This window comes from Apteryx rowi, unplaced genomic scaffold (assembly GCF_003343035.1).
Source record: "Apteryx rowi isolate R43461 unplaced genomic scaffold, aptRow1 scaffold_5, whole genome shotgun sequence".
Classification (NCBI taxonomy): domain Eukaryota; kingdom Metazoa; phylum Chordata; class Aves; order Apterygiformes; family Apterygidae; genus Apteryx; species Apteryx rowi.
In genome coordinates, this window is record NW_020450760.1 from 7,465,080 (window position 1) to 7,486,516 (window position 21,437).

Below are 21,437 nucleotides of genomic sequence, written 5' to 3' on the forward strand. Positions count from 1 at the left end.
CAGAACTACCCTCACCTGGGGAAAGAGGCAACTAGCTTTTACCAGAGCAACACTACTCTCCAGTAACAGGGTGAAACAGCATTAAAATCTGTCCAAGCCCTTAGAGAGGCCAGATCCATTAAGTATGCTCAAAGTACTCCTTACACATCTCAGAGGACTGAGTTCAGAACAAACCACAGTAACTACAGTGTTTTCATTAAAAAGCTAAACCTAGATCTTTCAATTCCCAGATCAGAGCTCCCACATCTCACTGGCAACTAGCTCAAAAGAGTACCACCTCTCCCTAAAAAAGAAAACAGCTTGTAACTATCCCAACTACAGTCCTAAAGTTGATTCACACGGTACAACTGTTTTGCATCTTTGCACATTTACTAGTAAGTCAGTCCAAAAAGACTGAGAGAGTGTTGCTGGCAAGGAAAAAGGAGCTCCAGAGTTCCCAACCTGCTCCACCAGAATTGCTAACTTTAAACTTTTTTTTTTTTTTTTTTTTTTTTTTTTTGCTACAGGCAGAGACTTTTGCTCTCTGCTCCTTCACTCTCTCCCACTCCAACAACTCCCTATGTTTCGTGTGCAATATTCTGTAGCAAGAGCAACTCATCCACTCCTACCTGAGGTACTTCCTCAAAAACCTATTTTGTGTTCAGAAGTCTTCACTGACTTCAGTATGAGTGCTGTGGGCGTGATTTGGGTTTAGAGACCTATAACACTGCAGAAAGAAAATACACAATCTTTTAAAACACTGCAAAAACTTTTCCTTACTTTTCCCCCTATTACTAAAGTGCCAAGATGTCCAGGTGCCTAAGGATGTACTTAGTGAGACTGTCAAAGACATCTCACTCCTACTGAGATCCAGAGAATTAAGAATCCTCACACCACTGAAGATGTCACTGGGAATCTGTCTGTATCTTTAGGTACTAAAGCCCTTACAATTCCCTGCTCCTTCTACCCCCCCCCCCAATTCCCTCTCCTGTTTAAGGGAATTTTCCTTATTGACTTTAATGAAAATGAAATCAAGCTCTTCTTAATAAAATCATATCCAATTTTTTCATGGTCAGAGAAATAATTTCTAGGGACAGGAGTATAACCCACACTAAAACAGTATTTTGCTTTAAATTAAGCTGCTGATGGAAGTTCCATAGCTTTGAATACACAGAAGTAGGTCAACAATCTAATTTGTAAGGGGGGCACAGTGCTTTTGAATCACACACACGACTCTTGTGGATGTTACCTGGCGCTTTTCCACAGGCCAAGGACAATGAATAAACATAGAGATTTACAGTTTCTATTTTACCACCAAAAGTCATCTAACATAATTCAAGGTACTTCTATGCAAAAGGTAGAACAAAACCATTGCCTGGGAGTAATTCATTTTCATTGTCTCCCTCTCTGAGAGGGAAACAAGCAATGGCTACTTTGCTTTCCTCTAGATAAATTAGTTTCACTGTGATCCTTTTCAGAAATATAACACATGAATTTTAAAGTGGTTGTAAAAGTCCACAGAAACTCAGTTGAGCATCTTCCATCTGTACCAATTTAAACACCCATCCTGAAGAACAACAATAACAGTTTTGAAATGTCCTTTTCCTTGGCTCGCCTCCCTCCTACTTATCTATAACCTTCTTCTCTAAGCATTTTGATGACACAGGGATATTTCAATACTTTAACTATAAAATTTAGTATGTCAATGTTTTTACTATATAATTAGTGGAGGAAATATGCACACCTGACTGCAAACTGTGTGATTTTGAATGATTTAAGATCAAAACAGGGAGATTCACTGTTCAAAATAAAGAACAAGCTTCCCAGCTGCTTTGTAGTCCCGCTGTGAAAGAAAAGTGGTTACACAATAAATTATTCCAAAATTAAGAGGAAACTTTATATTTTTTCTCTTTTATGAGATACACTGGTAACATGAATAAAAAAAATAATGTCTCTGAGAGTGCCAAAATGAAGGATATTTCTCTCAGTGGAATTAAGATTTTAATACTTTGCCTTTCATCTGAACCACACAATATTCTTTAAATCTAAGAACACCGAATTCCAGACTTCCCTAAATAACCTGGGGCTTGCTACTACAAATCTGTCAACTAACAAATCCCTCCTCATCTCTACAAAGGCTATGTTTTTAAAGGTCATTAGCTGGTCAGCTCACACACTAGCCTTGCAGAGCATGTAAATACTGGAGACAGAAAAAGATATAAAATCTCTATTTCCCATTTTAAGTAACAGTGCTTCTTAAGAGTATATACTCTCTGATGTAAATCAGAGTATCTGTATGCAGGTTTTACCTGTTGAGGATCTGACTGAATGTCAGGACACAAAGATTCCAGCTAAAGCAGCTAACATATATTGCTGATGAAACAGCTATACAGGCAGTAAATACACATATTTCCCTCAAATTTCTAAATATTCCTAATAATTTTAGCCTTCCCAGTTTCAACTCACTGACAACTTGCATTTATTTATTTATTTATTTTCATTCAGTACTGTCCTGTGACCATATTTTCAGCTTCAGCAGGGTAGTCAGAGGGATATGGACTCTGGAGTCACTCAGTGCAGATCTTGCCACTTTTACCACTATGAGCCTCATGTTTATCTGTAGGAAGTGGGATTTGAATTGCACCATGCTCCATCAGGTTTGACTAGAGTGAAGAGTTAGCAAGTTAGCTAAAAACCTTTGCAATGAACTTAGATGTATTCTCAAGCATATTTTTTCCATGGATCAGTTGTTAAACACAGGCAGCAAGATCGTAGTGTCCAATGATGCATTTGATATATTTGGTTAAGTCCCACTGATGCCAGCAATGGGTTAGAAAGGGCCAACGGCCACACAATGTAAAATATTATTTGGGGACACGGAGGAAACACAAACACACGCATATACAGGCATTGCTCCCTATATTAAGTCCCATTTTGCCTGAACACAGGCCAAAACATAAATAATCCTTATTGAAGGATGCCCAAGGCAGTGGAAATGTCCCAGTTCAGGAAAGGATCAACAACTTTCTTGACTTTAACTTAATTACATGCTTAGAGTTCATGCTTAAATGATGTCCTGAATCAGAATCTTGCTCAAGTGAGCCAAGTGAACTCATGAATTAGATCCACCATGAGTATATTTAAAATCTGTCCTTTGAACTGAAGCGAATTCACCATAGTTGGAATATCATATCAAACTTCCAGTTCTAAATAATTTCCTCCTGGGGCAAAAATAGTCCCCTCCAAGGACTGCTGTTTATTTGTGTGCTAGTATCCCAACTGAAGAACTGCATTTCACATCCTCAGTTTCCAGAATGTAGACAAAAAGAGATGCCAATCAAATGAAAAATTAATTCAAACCTCAACCAAAAATAAATAAATATATCCAAATCCACACATATATTTAAAAGATTAACTTTGAGTTACAGGACTATTTCTGTAGTACAGAAGTGCAATCATGTTTTCTGTGGGTCATTTCACTTTAGCAGAGATGTCACTCCAGCCTGTACTTAACACAACAAGGGAGGTTTACACTAATCAGCTTTTTCTGAAGTTTAAACTCCAGTGTCACATCACTAGCTGTTACACAACATCAAGAAATACTAGCTGTGCTGATTTACAAGAGCCAGCCTGGTCTGGTTTTCAAACATCTGAAGTAATATATATTTTCCCAACGGAAAATCATTTAAAATCAAAGTTTCATGTTTTAGTTTGGAACAATTAAATAAAACAATGCATCATTCTTTTCAAAGCCAGAACTATTTCATGGATGGCATTAACCTTTGGCAAGCCTTGAAAAAATGGACTTTAAAGATTTTTATCTTCATTTAGTATCTCACAACAATATGATTTTTCTCACAATTTTAATTACACATCCCCATCTTTGTATAGTGGTGAGTGAATATTTTCAYAAAACAGAGAAGAGGCATGCTCCTTTCTTGAGTTCCTTTCAAAGTAGTACAAATGATCTGGATTACTTTCCTCATAAAACATAGACCATACAGCTCAACAGCCAGTTAGGCCAAATTTCATTTCTTCATTTTTGTTATTCAGCAGTGATAAAGCTGTCTGGCACTCATATCAGGATCTGAAGCAATACCGATGGAATTTAAACCTTTTAAATTATATGAAAATCTTTTGGCTAAAATAAGTCTTCTTATGGGGCAGGGGAGGGGGGGAGCACTCCCCCCCCCAAACCAAGTTAAATATGGGTCCACTCAGAGCACACATGTATTCACACACCAGACTTTAAGCAGAATCAAAACACCAAGGAACTCTGGCTAATCTCATAATTGCAAGAGGCTTTTATCCATGGCTGTTAAATAATACGATACAAATTGCCTCTCCAGATTAAATATACAAAGTCACCATACAACTAAAATAGAAGGCAGTGAAGGGTTTACTATACCATTAATAAAAATAAAAGAAAAATTGTATTTTAGTCATTACTGTAGTTTCCATAACACATAAACATATTTACTTGCAGAATATACATGCATTCTTTTGGAACATAATGAGTATAAAACTTTGAATTTCTACTCCTGTAAATGACTAATTTGATATACTATTTAAATACAAGCAATCCTTTTTCACCCCATATTAAAGACAATCTGTAAAAGCAGAACAGAAAGAAAGGTATTTTTGCAGAGCTTGGGGCAGGGAGGAGAAAGAGAAGACAAACAAAAAATCAGAGCAATGAACTGAAAAAGGGAAAGCAGCAGACACCTTACTGATTTTTAACAAGCTACACCATATTTATATTCACTCTAAATCAGAATCTATATTGTGGCATATAATTAGGTCTAAATTTACTATTAGGGAAGTCAGGATCATCTTAATTCTCTGCAGGGAACAACAAGGCTTAGCGTTACAAAGATGTTTTACATGTTCAGAGCTCAGTCTAACATAATATTTGTAAAGGAGTCAAAGGGATCTAGATTACCAACTGGTACTTAATTTACTCTGTTTTCCTAGGAAGCAAACAAACAAACAAAACAAAAAACCTTTTTTGTGGAGCGGAGGAACATAGGCAAAGTCTCAGAGGGCAGCCACTGCTGCAGCCATAGCTAGAATTGAGGCATTCCTGGTCCCCCCGCCAAGCTGAAACACTGGACCTGGGTCTCTTACAGTAAAGACCTATGCACAAGGCTATTACTCAGTGCTATATGTTTTACGTCAAGGAACAGAACTATCAAACACAAGCTTTAAGACTTCAGCTACTGCAATCAACAAAAATAGTCACTAAACCAAAAAGAAACATATCTGTAACTTACTGATAGCAAAAACAGAAGTATGATTTTATTCTAACTCCCCCTCTGCAAAACTCTGTTCACCTAGTACAGAGATAGAACTTACTTTTCTATACAAAACAGATCAGAATCTACTTTTTATAATAACATGAGCAAGATATCAGTTTGGGAGCAAGTCTGTAGGCCCTCCAGATTCRTGGGATATCATCCCCTACTGCTGCCTGAGCACAAGAGAGGCTAAATGCCTTAACACAGACAGGCACGCAGTCAGTGTTTTCCAATATAGCTATTTTCCACTCTACACTTCGGATACCAAAGGTCCTTGTCTCTTCCAGAAGTTATCAGATGTACTTAGCTGACCCCCACACCTGAAAACCCTTTGGAGAAGGACAGAAATGCCCTACCGATCACAGCTGTGCCACTTTGTCACAAAATATCTGGCAGAGGTCTGATCTAGGTGCAGTCTCTCCTCTCAGAGCTGCACAGCAGTGCTCAACTCTAATAGTACGGTCCAGAGTCAGCAATGCAGTAGGACCAGAATATTTGTAATGAGTCACTGTTTGGATGAAAGGGAAGAATTTTAGCTGTGAAGACAATCATTTTTTTCGTTAAGAAAGAAATGGTACATGCATCACTATTCCCATTCCATCTGCCAATCTCATCCCAGAAGAACAGGACCACTAGTGGCATTTGTATAGCATTCAACCCTGCAGGGGCCGGTATGGGGGGAGGTGGGGGATGGAAAAAACATAAAAATTTGAAAATGTCTAACAAAACCAGAAGATCCTGAAAATAATTAATGGTGTCCACAAAATCTCACCAGTTTCAAAAGCAACTGAGCTTTTAGAAACACAGTACTTCTTATAACCATGAAAAGCTTGTAGCAACAGTCCTTTTCTCAATTTAACGTATCTCCTACACATACGCATTAGTCTTGTATATACATATGTGGGTATGAACTGATAAAACAGATACTAAGTAAATAAAATTTCACAAGTAGGTATATAGTAGAGGCTTGATTATTTTGTTTTGCATTTTTCCCAAAGCAAACCTGAGTCTAAAGGTACAAAATCTGTGCCTTGATTGTTTTGTAAGCAGTTATAAATATTCCTTTCAACCTGAGTAATCTGTGCTAGTTGTACTACCTTCAACACTACACAAAGAGTAATATTATTTCTACTGTCCAAATTCTGTAACACAAAGTCAAATGTTGCGTAGCTTGGGAACAGACTGTGTTATACAGCAGGTAACATTCAGTCAAACTGATTAATTTCCATTTACTAGTCTGTTTTGTCTTGCAGAGAAAGCAGCCCAGCTCCAACCTTTAATTACCTAAGTAGTACTTACTAAACTTAGTTGCCCTGAATATCCACAGATTAAAGCAGTTCTGGAGATGATCCCAGATAGTCTTTCCAAGTAAGAATTCCCCCATCARGTGCTGTTACACTGATCAACCCTGGTTGACCAAAGAACAATACTAAACTCAAAGAATTAAAAAACATAATTGACTAACTTCAAGGCTGGAATATTTGTTCTTGTTCTGCACTCAAGAAACTCAGTTAAGGCCTACTCAAAGGCCCTCTAAAGATCAATGAAAATAAAATTCAACAACGTTTGAATTAGGCACAAGCACAGATTTGCTCCCACATGAGAAAATACTGCTGCTCTTTTAGCCTGAAAGCAACAGAGAGCTTCATTTTATTCTTGGTATGGCAAAGGGGTATTGATCTTTTATACAGTCCTTCTCACACAGCGGGCTCCAACCTATTTTCCATCCACCAGCAAACATTGTCCCAGTAGAGGAACCATCGATGCAGCTGAGACATGCAATGTCCCTAGTCACTACTTGTCTCTCTCAGGATCCAGGTTCATGCCTCCAGCTTGAAAACCACTTGCTGGCATCTCCATTTGCTGTGGGCAGCAGCTGTAGTTCTTTCCCATGGATGGGGCAGCCACGCTTCTCCTCACCTCCTGTGGGAGCAACTGAAAAGATCTACAGGCTCCAGGGTTCCTCCTGACCTAACATGGGTCCCTCTTGCTCTAAGTAGATAAGAAGGGGAAATGATAATCACTCTGTTGTGTAGAATTCAGCTATCTAGTACAATAAGCAGGGGAGGCAAGTTGGATACTTCACTGACAACCTCTAGATATCACTGTAAATCAAAAACATTCAGCATATTGAAGCAGTACTGGGCATATCCTCATCCATTTCTACTGATAACTAGTCTTTGTGCCCCCTTCTGTTAGACTTCATAAAAACATATAGAAAAAAATTTCTGTTATGAAAAGTTACATTTCTCATGAAACAAAGCACAACAGAGGAGTGGAGTGACTATGAGCTGATCAGGAAGGAGAGCAGAGAGACAGCCCTGGTAGCCGCAAAACCTCACCATTCAGTGAACTTACTGGAAGTACAATTTATGATTAAAAGAAAAAAAAAAAAACAGCTTTGCTGCTGACCCTCTCTACAGACTTTAGGCAAATCACTTTGCCTTTTTAAGTCTTTTTCTTCCCCTTTGCATTGTTTATTTCTATTATGAGCTCTCTGGAACAGAAACTGCATCTCACAACAAGGACAGACAACACTATAGCTACATAAGGACCATCCTCGCCTCCCTCCGCCCTAACAGGCAGGTGACTGAAATATGAATAATTAACACTAACTCTAACTTCTTCCCAGTCTAACCAATCCTCGCTGGCTGATCTCCTGAGATGCCATGATACTAATGGCTCATGAGGAAAGATTTGAAAGAGGGAAGAATTATGATTTTCCAGATATTTTCTTTCACATACTAATCTGTGAGGGGCAGCATCAAGATAGTAAGGAAAAGCAAATGGACACTGGAAACTCATCTCAAAGTGTCAGCACAGGCAAAAGCAGCAGATATAAGCCAGGAGAAGCAGGGAAGGGGAAGTCTTCTGAAAAGCCTAAAAAGGTAAGAGGAAAAAAAAATACAGTTTGAGGCCACAGAAGCCAAAGATCCTGTGGAGGGTGGTAAAGAGGTGCGACATAATTAGGCAAAGAATGCTACCTTTGCAAAAGCATGAAAATGTATTTAAAGAGAGAAGATTCTCACCACAGAATAATTATGTTTAGAGAACTAAACCTGAAAGGTCTCACTATCCAGCAACAAATCTGCAGGGCAGAACCTTAGCTGCTATAACTGTCATAGCCATAATGACATAGCAGAGTTAGGGCAGCATACATCAGTGAGGATTTGCTCTCAGAAGCTTTGAAGAACAAATGCCTCTGAGAGTCTGTATTTTGGGCAAGGAATTTAAAATTCAAAGCACATGCTGATTCACAATAAATGGAAAAAAAAAAGTTTTTTTTCCCAGTTCAGTTTCTTTGAGCTTCTAAACATAATTTCTTCAATTTTAACTTAGCAGTCCTAAAGTTTAGACATTTCTCACCATCTGTGAGTATTTACATCTTGCTATTCATGTGCTTTAATACTTCTGTGCAGTAAATCCAATCATATTACCCTGAGCCTACTGAACAAGTGACTGCATCATATGCAAGAAAAAAGAAAAGTCATCTGATGTCAGCAATCTCTGAAGATAGACCAACAAGCAAATACGCGTGGAAACTGAACAGGCAGAGTCTAAATTATCTTCTTGCTCTCAGAAAGGATGGAGGCACATTTGCTACTGTTCCCCTCTGTGGGTAGAGAACACCACCCTGTTAAGATTGTTAATACAGCACCTGTCATTAACATTATACTGTTAGTTTAATGTCGTAAAAAGGGAAAAAACTGAACAAGGACGTATACACATAGCCTGTGTTCTACCTGAAGTATCTGCTCTGCTGTATTCCGAATCCTCAGTAGAGTCCCAGTAGGAATGAATTTGAGTCACAGTTTCTAAGGCTATTATGTTTTCTACTATAATGCCTTCAATGTCTGCCAACTTTAAAGAATAAAGGAAACCATCACTCTTTATTGCTTGAAGGTTTTGCCTTCCTGTAGAATAGCAGTGATGCCAGTTTAATTGTCAGTGCCTTCATGGAGTATTTTCAGCCAGCTAGGTGGATAACCACATCTATTCTGTAAAAAATCTTTGGCATTAATAAAYACAGTAAAAGAAATGTATAAGCAAATCATGTAACTTCTAAATAAATAATTCAGTAATAAGGGGTTTTATCAGGAATATTAGTAGAACAAAGTGACTTACTGCAATGAAACAGCACACAGTGGCTAAGAGTATTTTTAAATCAGTAATTTTGACTTTTAAAACAAACACTGAGACTCAGGAAGGCCTATTTTTGGTGAAGCTTTCTAAATTGCTTTATATCTACATGGACTCATTAGTACAGTCCGTCAAAATGCTCTTTACATACCAAACATAAGGCTGAAAACAAGCCTTTCTGTAACTTAAGCACTTTTCAGAAACCCCACTTGCTTTTTGTTCTAGACTCCTGACCCAATCAAAATCAAATTTCTCAATGCATCTTGATTTCTTTGCCCTTTTTACTATTTCCTCAACTTACTAGTTCCCAGGGCCCCAGCCTCCTTTCCCAGTTTCTCCCTGGATTCTTCCATGGTTCATTATCTGGACTAACTCTCCATCCACCCATGTCTTGCATCCCTTTTTACCTATCCTCCAATTCCAGTCTCCMTGACTGAATAATCTTAGTCTCCTACCACCCAACTCCAAATCCCAAGTTCCTCTTATCCCTCTTGCAACTTCTGATGACCATTTCCCACCTCCAGCTGCTTCTCACAATCTACTTCTCTGCTTGTCCAGCTTCACCTGAATCTTCCACACTGTATGGTCCAGGCAGGTCTGATGAGAAACTGAGAGCACAGAGAGGGCATCTCTGCTCTCCACACTGTTCTGCAACCCTCAGGAACAAATATAGATCCAGAAAAGGTAGAATCTTCAGAAATACTAGCTACAGTCTTGCAGGTCTCAAAAGAATTTCCAAGCTGCTATTTTTGACAGTTGTTATCTAAAATTATGCAGGTGTCACAGACATAAGTGGATCTCTCCTACCAAGTTTCCAAAATGCACCAGTTTCGAGGTTTTTTTGATAAACAAAGCAAAATAACTTTTTTTCTCTAGCCGCACTGTGGAAAGTGACTGGATTATTCGGGTCTTCATAAAAATAGCCTGTCTAAAATTTATCATGTTCAACACACAAAAGCACTCAGCCTTTTCTTTGCAATTTTCTATTAAACCAGTAATCTGAAGCAGATACTCATTATTCCCAATTCAAATGTTTAAAGTTTGTCAAAATTACAAAGAACTCAAACAGGTTCTTACAATGGGACATGTTGGATAGGCTGAAGTCAGCTACAAACCACAGCCATCTAAGAGTTGCTAGTGCCCACTTCAAGTTTTCAATGCAAAATTCTGTCCTTTCCTTCTACTCAGTCACTTATTTAAATCATTATACTACGAAATAATGAATGCAGTGGCTAATGTCTATCAAACAACCCAGTACCTCCTAAAGACTCTGTCCTAGGCAGACCCCAAGAGAACGGATTAATGCTCACCAAGATTGATTTACAATGCCTTCCCAACCCCAATTTCCTACAATAGTAGAGTGAGGTATGATAACAATCGTGCACGATATGAAGCAAGATGGCAGCATTTCTGTCTCAACTGCAGTACATGGCTGGGTGTCACAGACAATAAAATGAAAAGTACAAAAGCAAGGTGTGAAAATAAAACGGTCATGAATAAGGATGGATAAATTTAAATATGGCTTTTATACCAACAGCAAGATTTTCTGTGTGTGGAAAATGGAACATGGCCATACTAGTGAATAAGAACAGATCTAAATACACACACACAATCCCACATTAAGGGCAAGATATTCACCAAGACCATGTAGATCTGGATATCCAGTTCTCATTAACTTTGATTTTGAAATACTTAGTTCAGGAATTCAAATATGTTGCAAGTGAAATGTAATTCATTTGGTTTCCATACCAAATCACAGGATAATAGGAAAATTCAGGTCGGAAGGGACCTTAGAAAGTCATCTTAGTCCAAACTCCCGTTCAAGCATCATCTTTGTAGGAGCCTAGATTGGGAGTGAGATGTCTAGGCTTGATTCTTTGTTCCACTACAGCTTCCCTCTTTGACATTGGCCAGTAACTTACATGCTGCTGTCTGCCTGAGTTGCCCTCAGTCACAGGGGGAAATGTTGGAAGTGTTACTACATTAACATTTGGAAAAAGCTTAGGTATTGTGGTCTGAAATACAGGAAAACAAATATCTAAACACAGAGCCTGACTAATATGGGAAACTTTAGATCTTAGTCTAGCATTCCAGAGCATTCAAACATGGGCTTTTTGTCCCAATCAGAGAAAGTGAGGGCCTGTGACCACAGATGTTAGATTTGGTTCTGAAGCTGCTACATTTCAGAGATTGTGTTTTTGTTTCAAGTTCACTTCTTGGTTTCAGAGCAAAGACTTGCCTTGTAAAAATTCTTATCCACAGTGTGCTTCAACTGGATCAAAACCAACTGTGTGTGAATCTGAGTCATATAAAAAAGATTTCATTATGTAACATTTTTATTAGGTTTAAGAATAGATCAAACGACATTTTTTTGTTTCATTTGCCCCATTTACTACATCTCTAAATGGCATTTTAGTCAGATACTTATTTACCATGTGTTAAACTACTTCTTGCAAATTTGGCACCTAGACTTGGGGAAAGGGATAAATTACCCTGGAGTTCATTTCATGTTCTCAGCTCTCCAGGGGACTCTGCCAGCAGGTTGAGCCAAAGCATGGAGAGATGTTTGTCTCATTTCTTTCTACCGCTTTGGATGCCAGTATTAATACACTGCTAGAAAATGAACAGCTCAGGCAGAAGACCGGTTATTTTTGAAATTTTAACTTCAAACAAAGCATATTTTCTAAACTGGTTCACAAAATGCTAAAATATGAACAAAACACTTTTCCCATATGACTTCTACTCACACCAACCCTTATAATACACACATCAATAAGCCTGGCAAAGAATGTCAGAATTTCAACCTAAATATAGATGTGAATTCTGATTAGGAGACTTTGGGAGGCCAAACAACAATAACTTGTCATTAAAGGCTTGTCATCTGCCCTCTACTAGTCCATTTAATGTGCTTTTAAATGATCACACATCTGTCTCCCCCAGGGAAACAGAAATCATCTAAGTGAGATGACAATCAATAAAATTTACCACACAACATCTAGAGGGACAAGAGTAAGTCCAGAGATATTAAAAAAAAAAAAAAAAAATCAGGTGACAAGTGTCAGAGATAGGTTATAGGCTAGCTGGTTAGTAAATCTTTCTGCTATATGAATATGGGTATATGTGCATGTATGTCTAAATATATATATGTCTATATATACACACACACACATACGTATTTGCTGGACACAGCATCTATATGTTACATGAATACCATATGCATATGAGAAACTAAAATTCTTTTTAAAAAAAACTTTCCTCATTTTCATTTTCTTTTAGACTGCAAGGATAGAATATTCAAGTTTGACAAATTTTCTGGGCTTTGAGGGCATAAGGCATGCAAATAAAGAAACATTTCAAATCAAAACACATGCACTATCAATAAATCTATSATATTACAATTGCACGTTTTCTGTGCATAAGGGCAGAGAAAACACAGCTTTTGTTTCTATCACCTCAGTAAGATCACAGTCTTGCTGTGCTAGGTACTGCACAGATGAATAGTAGAAGAAACTGTAGGTCATGTTGAGTTTACCAGTTTAGACCTACCATCAAAAAAAAGGTTACAAAGATACTATTAATACCACCACCCTAAAAATGGGGGTCTAACACATTTATCCCAGTTACAGAATGGAAGTTTGATCTAGGGAAGATCATTATCACGTTGTTTATAGAAAAAACATTAGCACAAAATGGCAGATTCCACCAACAAAACAATTCTGTTTAGATCAGCATTTAATACACAAAGTTTATGATCTTATATATTAACGTGCCTATGAGGATTAAGAAGAACAGAATATATAAAGCCATATTGACAATGGTATATTTAACTAAGCACCATGTTTGTTAAATAAAGTTGATGAAATTGATGCTTCCTAGAATGTTCTTTACTACAAATGCACAAGAAATAGCTTCTTCTATCTTTTTTTGTAAAATTACTTTGAAAAGCCACTCCTGTTTCCTCTAGTCAGTGAAAACACCATCACTGACTTCTGTAGGAAAAGTGCTGGGCTCTTGTATTCTATGTAGTACGTTAGCAAAAATGTTTAAGACTTCTGCAGTTTCTCTACAATGCATCACATTCCCCATGAGTCCCCAAGGTTTGAATAACTAACAGTGTAAAATATACACAGATTTAATGACTTTTGATTCTGACTCAGAACTCAGTTATACACATGCTGCTAGCAAACGCAYTTTATTTCACTGTAGAGGACTGATTCTTTTTCCTTCACCATAAGAGCATAAAGCATTGCCACAATGTGCCTTTTAATTCTAAAATAAAAGACAGCATGGCTCAGAAAGAAATGCTGACCCCTGCCTTTCCCCCAAACCACAATTCATCTGTACCCACTGGTAACAATGGAAAGAGCATACTTGAACCAGATCCCCCACTGGTTAAAATCAATCAATGCTGCTCACGAGTTGTCCATGGTTGACAAATCTCTGGACAGAAAACCCCACAAAATTCTGCCAGTTCAAGGCAGCCCACTGACCAGCGCCAGAAGACTATAACAAAAATACATTCTGATACATTTCTAATTCACAGCAAATCATTTAAATGTTCTCACTACTGTATACATGGATTACTTGAAAATATTCACAACAGAAAACACTCCAGATCAATTGCTTTAATAGACTAACATGACCCACTGGAGTCACACAGTTAGACACTGCCTACCTGGTAGATACACCATACCATCCAATCACCCCTGCTTTTAATTGCTCTCGAAATGTTACTCAGAGTGCTGGAGAACATGGTGATCATGGGAACATTCTGAAACAAGAGGCAAGCCATAAGAGCACAGAAGCTATAAATCAGTCTTGCTGGGCAGATGGCACTGCAAGCTAGCGAGCTGTCGGCAGATGGAAGTGAGAGTTTGGATAAGGCAAAAAAAATTGGTTGCAAACTAATAAGATCTGTTAAGATGTTAATGACAACTATCCCTTTCTAATCATTTTGCTTTAAACTGGGGTTAGATCAACCCCTCCTCCTATAGATATTTACCTGGGAAGAATTTTCAGAGCTGTAAAGAAAAGATTTGGTTTACCTCAAGGAAGGCTAAGTACAGCAGCCATCCAGAGAGGGCAGTGGAGTTATTCAATATGAAATGAGCAGAAGATTCATAATTCAGAAATCTCAGGCTCTCATGAAATTTTTGAAGTCCAGAGTCTTCTATACACCATCTGTAAGTCTCCAACCTGGCTCTCTACAACAACTTGCTTCTTTTCATGGCACAGGGACTTCCAACAAAGGGGCAACTGCAAGCCAGGAAGCATCTTTACTGGAAGACTGCTACAGGACACACTAACTTTGGTGAGAATTTGGTCTTAGTCCAGACTAGATGTGAGGTTGGCTTGGTGCTCACAAACGCTCCACCTCCTTCCCACAGCTGACCTACAGGTCCTTTGCTGCCTATATGGAATAGGTGGTATCTTGAAATCCTTATGACTGCAAAGTAGTTACTATCAGAAAAAACAGTAGCAACCCTTAAGACATTCACGAATATCAGCCCCTCTAACCTCCAGTGTTAGACAAATCTTTCCCTCTGGTTCTCCAGTATTAACAAATAAACTACTTTTTTTTTTCCTTTTTTTATTAATATTTTTCTTTCCTTTGTCACAGCCTCAGGGTTCTTTTTATACGCAGCATTGCCAAGACTTCAAAGTTTTTTTCCTATTCTGATACAATGGCCCCAGAAGCGTTAATAATGTTTTCAGAAGAACACAGTACAAAATGATCTACTTCTGTAAAAGAGGCAAGCTCAGAAAATGTAGGCTCCTCTGTTATTTCTAGAGGCTTATGAGGTTTTTCCCCCCAAGATATATTGCCATGGATGAGCTCTTGTCACTACTGTCATGGACTGCAGGATTCTCATGGTCCTATAAACTTCTATAGATGCAACTTCTGACAATTGAGATTTTTTTTTAAATCTGCATGTAAGAAAAGGGGACAAGGTGGTAAATAAATTAACTTTGTTGAAAGCCTTTGGGAAAAGGGAAGTAAAGCTGCAGACTTGTGTGGGAAGCTAATAAAGTGAAAGCACTGCAACTGCACTGCAATGACAGAAAGGATTAACAGGCTCTCAGCAAGAACTTGCATTCCCCAAGGTGTTAGGAAGTTCTTGTATCCTAAACACACTTACAGAAACATCCACATAAGGAAACTGCTGTGTACCATATACACACACATGCATTTGTAGGGCCCTTAGTGCTTAAAGGAGATACAGAAATGACATAGAACAAGAACAAGCACATCCCATAACGGAGTCTACATAGAGCACTTAAATATTAATATAGCATATATACATACTAACTATCTGCTCTTAAGATATAAAAACAAATGACCAGAAATAAGGTCTAGTCATTTAAAACATTTGACAATACATATCCAAGATTTTGTTTAAACTCAGAAGGATATTTTCTGGGGTAAGTGCATAAGTGAAAGCTCACATTCCAAGTGAAAATCCACACTTTCTCACCAATTTCCTGTGCGATCTTGATCAAGCCTCTCAGTGTTTCCTGTCACTACTTTCCCCAGATGTAGTCACGGGGTTACACTAGCTACATGTCTCATGGAGATGATGTGTATGCTACTTGCTCCTTTTTGATCCAGTTTAGGTCACTATACCTTCTTCACATTACAATACAGATCTCAATCTCCAGCTATCAGACAGGAACCAAAAAAATCTACAATTAGATTTTATTAAGCAATAATGATCATCGGATCTTACAAATGCATTCCTGTCCAACAAACATCAGTTTCAGATATTTTCAAGTGTTCCCTGCATTTGCAGCTGTCTATCTTTTACCTAGCCACTCATGCAGTGTTTGTATCTCCCCTTAGCTATATAAGATCCAGAGAGATAAGCTGCACTTAATTATAGAATAACAGGAAGTGACTAAAAAGGCTACCATTGCAAAACTGTGACAAGTTTGATTAGTAAACCTGTGTTCTACCTTGAAGCAACTTCTTTTAAAAAGAAAGGCTAATTCCGGCACTGTGGCTAGAAATCATGAATTTAATGCAAGTCTCATGATAGTTTTCTTAAAGCATCAGCATGCTGAAGCATACTTGAGACTCTCAGCTTCCATGAGTTCAGCCCTTGTGGTTACAGAGAAAAGTGCACCTCAAAGATTCAAATTTCAGAAAGCAAATCAAAATGACGCAGCTGTATTTATTTATTTAATCCAGTGATTCTTAAACTAATCTTACAGTTTTGGAGGAGGGAAGAAAGCCAACTCATCTGTTTTAAATATCTGGAGAAGTCAGCATTGCTCAAGGTATTACAATTTATACATAAGCGTATTGAAAATGTTCTCCTTTAGCAGTTTTATCGTATCAGTGTAAATAAGTTCCCATTCATCCTGAATGGGAATTCCCATCAAAAACTTTGAGAGGTATCTTTCTGATCCAAATTCTATGATTTTGTGCTCTCTGTTGGCTTGGCTCTGCATATGCGTGTATGTGTGTGTGCACGCATGCGTTCATACATGATCGTATTGATGCATCCAAATATGTGGAGGAAAACAAAAAAGGAATGGGAAAGAACAGTATTTTCTGATTACTCATCAAGAATAATTACATCTTTCCAAAAGGTCATTTGTTTCTTATTTCTTCTCTGTGGACAACTTTGATGGATAAACCAACAGTATCGTAGGGTTACAGGTCCAAACAACAGCAAAGTAACTCAGAATAATTTCTTAACAGAAGTATAGAGAAGTCCAGTTTAGGAGTATAGATGTCCTGGGCATCAAGGCAATAAAATTTAAGCTTTTGGACCTGCATACTTTGAGCATGGTTCTTCCGTTCCACCCTCAGAAATGCACAAGCACAACAGGGGTATGAATCTATGCAATAGGCATCTCAGTGCTACGACACATAACTGTGAGAGGAGGGAGCACTGTTTCAAACTCCTCTAGTGCCTTGGGGCTGGCAGCATCCCAGAATTCATGCTGTCATTGTTTGCAAGAAGGTACAGACTTTGCTGTCATCCCCTGGTTGATCAAAGAGTCATACTGTAAAAAAAAAAAAAATCTGAACTTTAAATTAATTTGGCAGGTGCCATTGGCAAAATGTCTCATCTCCCACACACCATAAACCACCAAGAGGCAAGGACAGAGAGGAAGGAAACACACTGGAAAGACAGATGGGAAGATGAAAGCATTGTGGACTAACGCTCATATTAAAAGGCATCATCTATCCTTGCTCTCAATCAATTACTATCCTCTTGCCAGGATGGAAATCTTGAAGTGAAATAAATTCCAGGGTTTCTATATTACTTACCTCACCATCCTCTTCCACAAAATATAAAGTCATACTTTGAATACATAGCAAACTATGTATTCAGCAAAAAAACATAGCAAAAACTAGTTAAGTCTGGAATGGTAATGAACACAAAATACTGTGCTCAATGGTATCTCAAACACTGTATTTTTAGCTACCCATCGTTTCAAGAAGAGTGCACCTCTCATTACTACTGCAATAAACATAGCATCAGATACACAGAAGCAATCACCAAAAGAAAAGAAACTTGTGAAATCAAACTGTCAGTTCAAGCCTCATAATGACCCCAGAACATAATTATGTCTAGATATTAACTTCTACCTTTTGTAGATAAAGTCATTGCATTCCATAGCATCATAAACCTTCTTTCTACATGGTACAGTCTTACTTTTTCATAATTTTGACACTTTAATGTTTACCCTAACACATCACTGCAACTTGGTCATGACTGCACAGTGCAAAACGTTTCAACAGCTTACAAGACTTCATGAAGTTTTCCCATCTCACCTGGCTCTGTACAGTTCTTTCTTTCATGGGTCCTATTAGGTGATGCCATCAATCTTCTATTCCTCCATACTTCTGACAAAATGTGCCTGTCTGCAATAGCCGATTCTCGGCCTATATTAAATAGAAAGAGGTTATGCTCACTCTCAATATGTATCATCTTAACTGGACTATATGCCCCTACTAGCCAGGAGCACTGACAAACTACTGGTATGAACACAGCAAAATGAAGGTCTAACTGTGACAGACACCAACATACTAGGTGCACCTAGCTACAAAGGGTGAAACTAGCTGTGAAGGTGCAGTATGACAGCTATCAGCACATTCTGGCTACCACAGTACCTGGCTGCAGTCCCTGACAGGCAAATATTCTGCAGCAAACACATGCTGAAACRTGCACCGCTGAATCTCAAGTCTTACTGCTACTCTAGATAAACTACCCCAGCTATGCTGACATGAGCAACAATCACACTTTCATTTAGACATTCACATTACTGATTTCTCAAAAATAAAAATAAACGTAAAAAAATTTCAGTTATATTTTGATTTAATCTTAAACTAGAGGCTCGTCTTGTCAGTATTGAGTATATTTGGTTATATCAATCCTTGCATAACTTGTTGAGGAAAATTAAAAATAACTGCATTGTGAGAGCCCACAAGTCTCAACAAAGACAAACTTCTTTATAAGCCAATGGAGCTTTTGCCTAAACTAGTACTCCAGGAGCAGCCTCAGTGGAACTTACTGAATATGGTACATAAGGAGCATTTGCGATAATGTAGGATATGCAATTATAATACTCAAAAAAAGAAAAGATCCCCTTAATTAAATCACTTCCATCTCAACTCTATCCGCTTCAAATGAACATCTAATAATAAAACTTCTTCAGCATCTGATCTCAAAATTTATATTCAGTCATCATGCAATGTTTGTGCTTTGCTACAGTGACTCTTGCAAAAAAAAATCTAGCTTGGAAGTTAGTTTGGTTAGTGTTGTTGCTTAAATGTTCTGCTGCCACAATTATAGGAAACATAGAGAACAGATGGTCACTGTTTATGGATACAATGTAGTATAAATTAGCAAGCTGAAAAAAACCTACCTGATACAGATACCACCAAAAATTAGGTTATGGGGGATTTAGTTGATAACCCAGGGGATTAAAAAAGATAACTTTCATTAGTCATGACATTTCTCATGCAGACCCCAAAAAGTTCTGGAAAGTCTTTATCTGCAGCAAAAAAGCTCAAACCATGTAAACATAATCACATCCCAAATTAGTTGTTTTCACAAACCAATAAATTTATGAAAGTAACTAGCTGGTGCAAGAAAAAAAAATCAAACAGGCATAACAAATGGTTCTGAATGAAGAAAATAATAATATATTCTAAAACCACAAGTAAAAAATAGTTTCAAAGTTCTGAGGTGAGCAACATGCTAATGTGGTGTACGATACTAAACTCCTACATGGATGGCTTGATGACATCCTAGATTTATCTCAAACATCACAAGTAATAATTTGAACACAAGAGCTATATAAAGTGTAAGTTCCGCTAGATTTTCTTTTAAACACACCTTTTAACTTAGCTTTAATTTAAGAAGCTGCTGAAATCTGATGTTCTTACACTAAACGGCATGTTAGGATCAGGGCTTAGTTCGGTTTTGTTCTTGAGGAATGTTGGCACTGCTATCTAGAGACCCATACGGCGTCCGCCACCTCAGGCTTCATGCACATGAGGAATACAAGCAGTTTGCAGGAAAAGGGCTTAAAATTGCACACTTAGACCCCAAACTGTGCTAGCAGGCAGTAAACAAACAAACTGGACTGATGTAGCTGATTATAAATGCATCAGTTTACAAACAAGGCGCTTGCACAAAAGATGCAACAAACTGTATACAACATGAGATGAACACTGTTCCTTGCCTAAAATACAATTTTTTTGTCACATCCACGCTGTGATTTAAGGCGTTTTGGAGGGAGAAGATGAAGAAAATAAACGGTTCTGGCTGATGGAGGTTTTCGACCGCAGGATGAAAATGAAAGGTAACCCGGAGTTGCAGGCGGGACCAAAAGCGATCATCCTCGGCTCTGCTGCAGTGGCAGTGGGAAACTACTCCGGGACCGTTACCAGGCATGCAAATGCCCCGTGTTTCCCATTCACCTCCCGACCTGAAGCCCCTCCGAGAGGCACGGGGGGGCGTCGCCAGAGCAGGCTCCGCGCCGGGAAGCTGCCGGACGCCAGCGCCGCGCCCGCGCGGAGGCGGGCGGCCCCGGCGCCGGGCTACACACACGCACCTGCCCGGCGTGGGGGTTTCGCCTGGGGAACCCGCGCTGCTTCCCCGCCTCGCCTGCCTGCAGGGGTATTTCCGCGGAGAAGCTCAAAACGGGAACAACGCTTGACCGCGGCACCCTCGCTCTCCACCCCCGGGGCGGCAGTCCGCCGCGCACCCCCGGGCCGCCGGTCCTGCCGCCACGGCTACTCACCCAGTCTGGAAAGCAGGCTGGACATGCACCACACGAAGAAAAGGATGGCGCAGATGAAGCCCAGCTGCTGCAGCAGCATCTCCCGCCTCTTGCGAACTTTCCTCAGCGTTAGCAGCATGGTCTTCGGGGGGCCGAGCGGCGCCTCGTCCAGCCGCATGCGGAGCAAGCGCGGGCCCTGAGGGGGCGGCGAGCAGGCGGGGGCCGTCGGTCGGTCGGCGTGTCTGAAAGCGGGGCTCACTCCCGGCGGCTTCCCGCGGACGGCTCCATGTCAGGCGGGCTGCAGCGCGGCGGAGAAACCGGTGCCCGGCGCCTCAGGTCGGCAGCAGCGAGGCAGGTGGGAGGCGGGCGGGGAAAGCGGCGGCGGGCCGGAGGAGGGGGCCGAGGCGGCGCTCTCACGGGCCGGGCTGAGCCCCGCGCCCCGCGCGCACCATGGCCGGCGGCGGAGGAAGCGGCGCGGCAGCGCCCCGCTCTCTTCTGGCAGCGGCCGCCCCCTCTCGCCGCCCCACAGGGGGCCGCGGGATGCGAGTCAGCGCCGAAGGGCGGCGGCATCCATGCGCCCTGGCTAAGTTAAAGTTTAGCCCCCCTTCTCCCTCCCTCCAGCCGCCGGCGGCGGGCAAGGACGCCAACCGCCGCTGCGGCAATAACTGCCCCCTGGGCTGGCAGCGAGACGCCGAGCCGCCCCTCAGCCCGGCTGGCAGCGGCTCCCCCGGGCGCCCGGCGCGGCCCGGCGCGGCCCGCCCCTCTCAGCCAACTTTC

At 39.9% G+C, this 21,437-nt stretch overlaps 1 protein-coding gene across 1 annotated transcript in view; it reads right to left on the reverse strand.

The window, feature by feature from the left end:
• The window catches only part of LOC112972648 (ras and Rab interactor 3-like), a 178,850-nt gene extending 158,012 nt beyond the window's left edge, over positions 1-20,838 (reverse strand). The window contains exons 1-2 of the mRNA XM_026079456.1: positions 20,682-20,838; positions 18,205-18,315 (exon numbers count right to left, since the gene is read on the reverse strand). Coding sequence (XP_025935241.1) covers positions 18,205-18,315; positions 20,682-20,838 — 268 coding nt within the window. The remainder of the gene's footprint in view (positions 1-18,204; positions 18,316-20,681) is intronic.
• Positions 20,839-21,437: the final 599 nt, after the last annotated feature.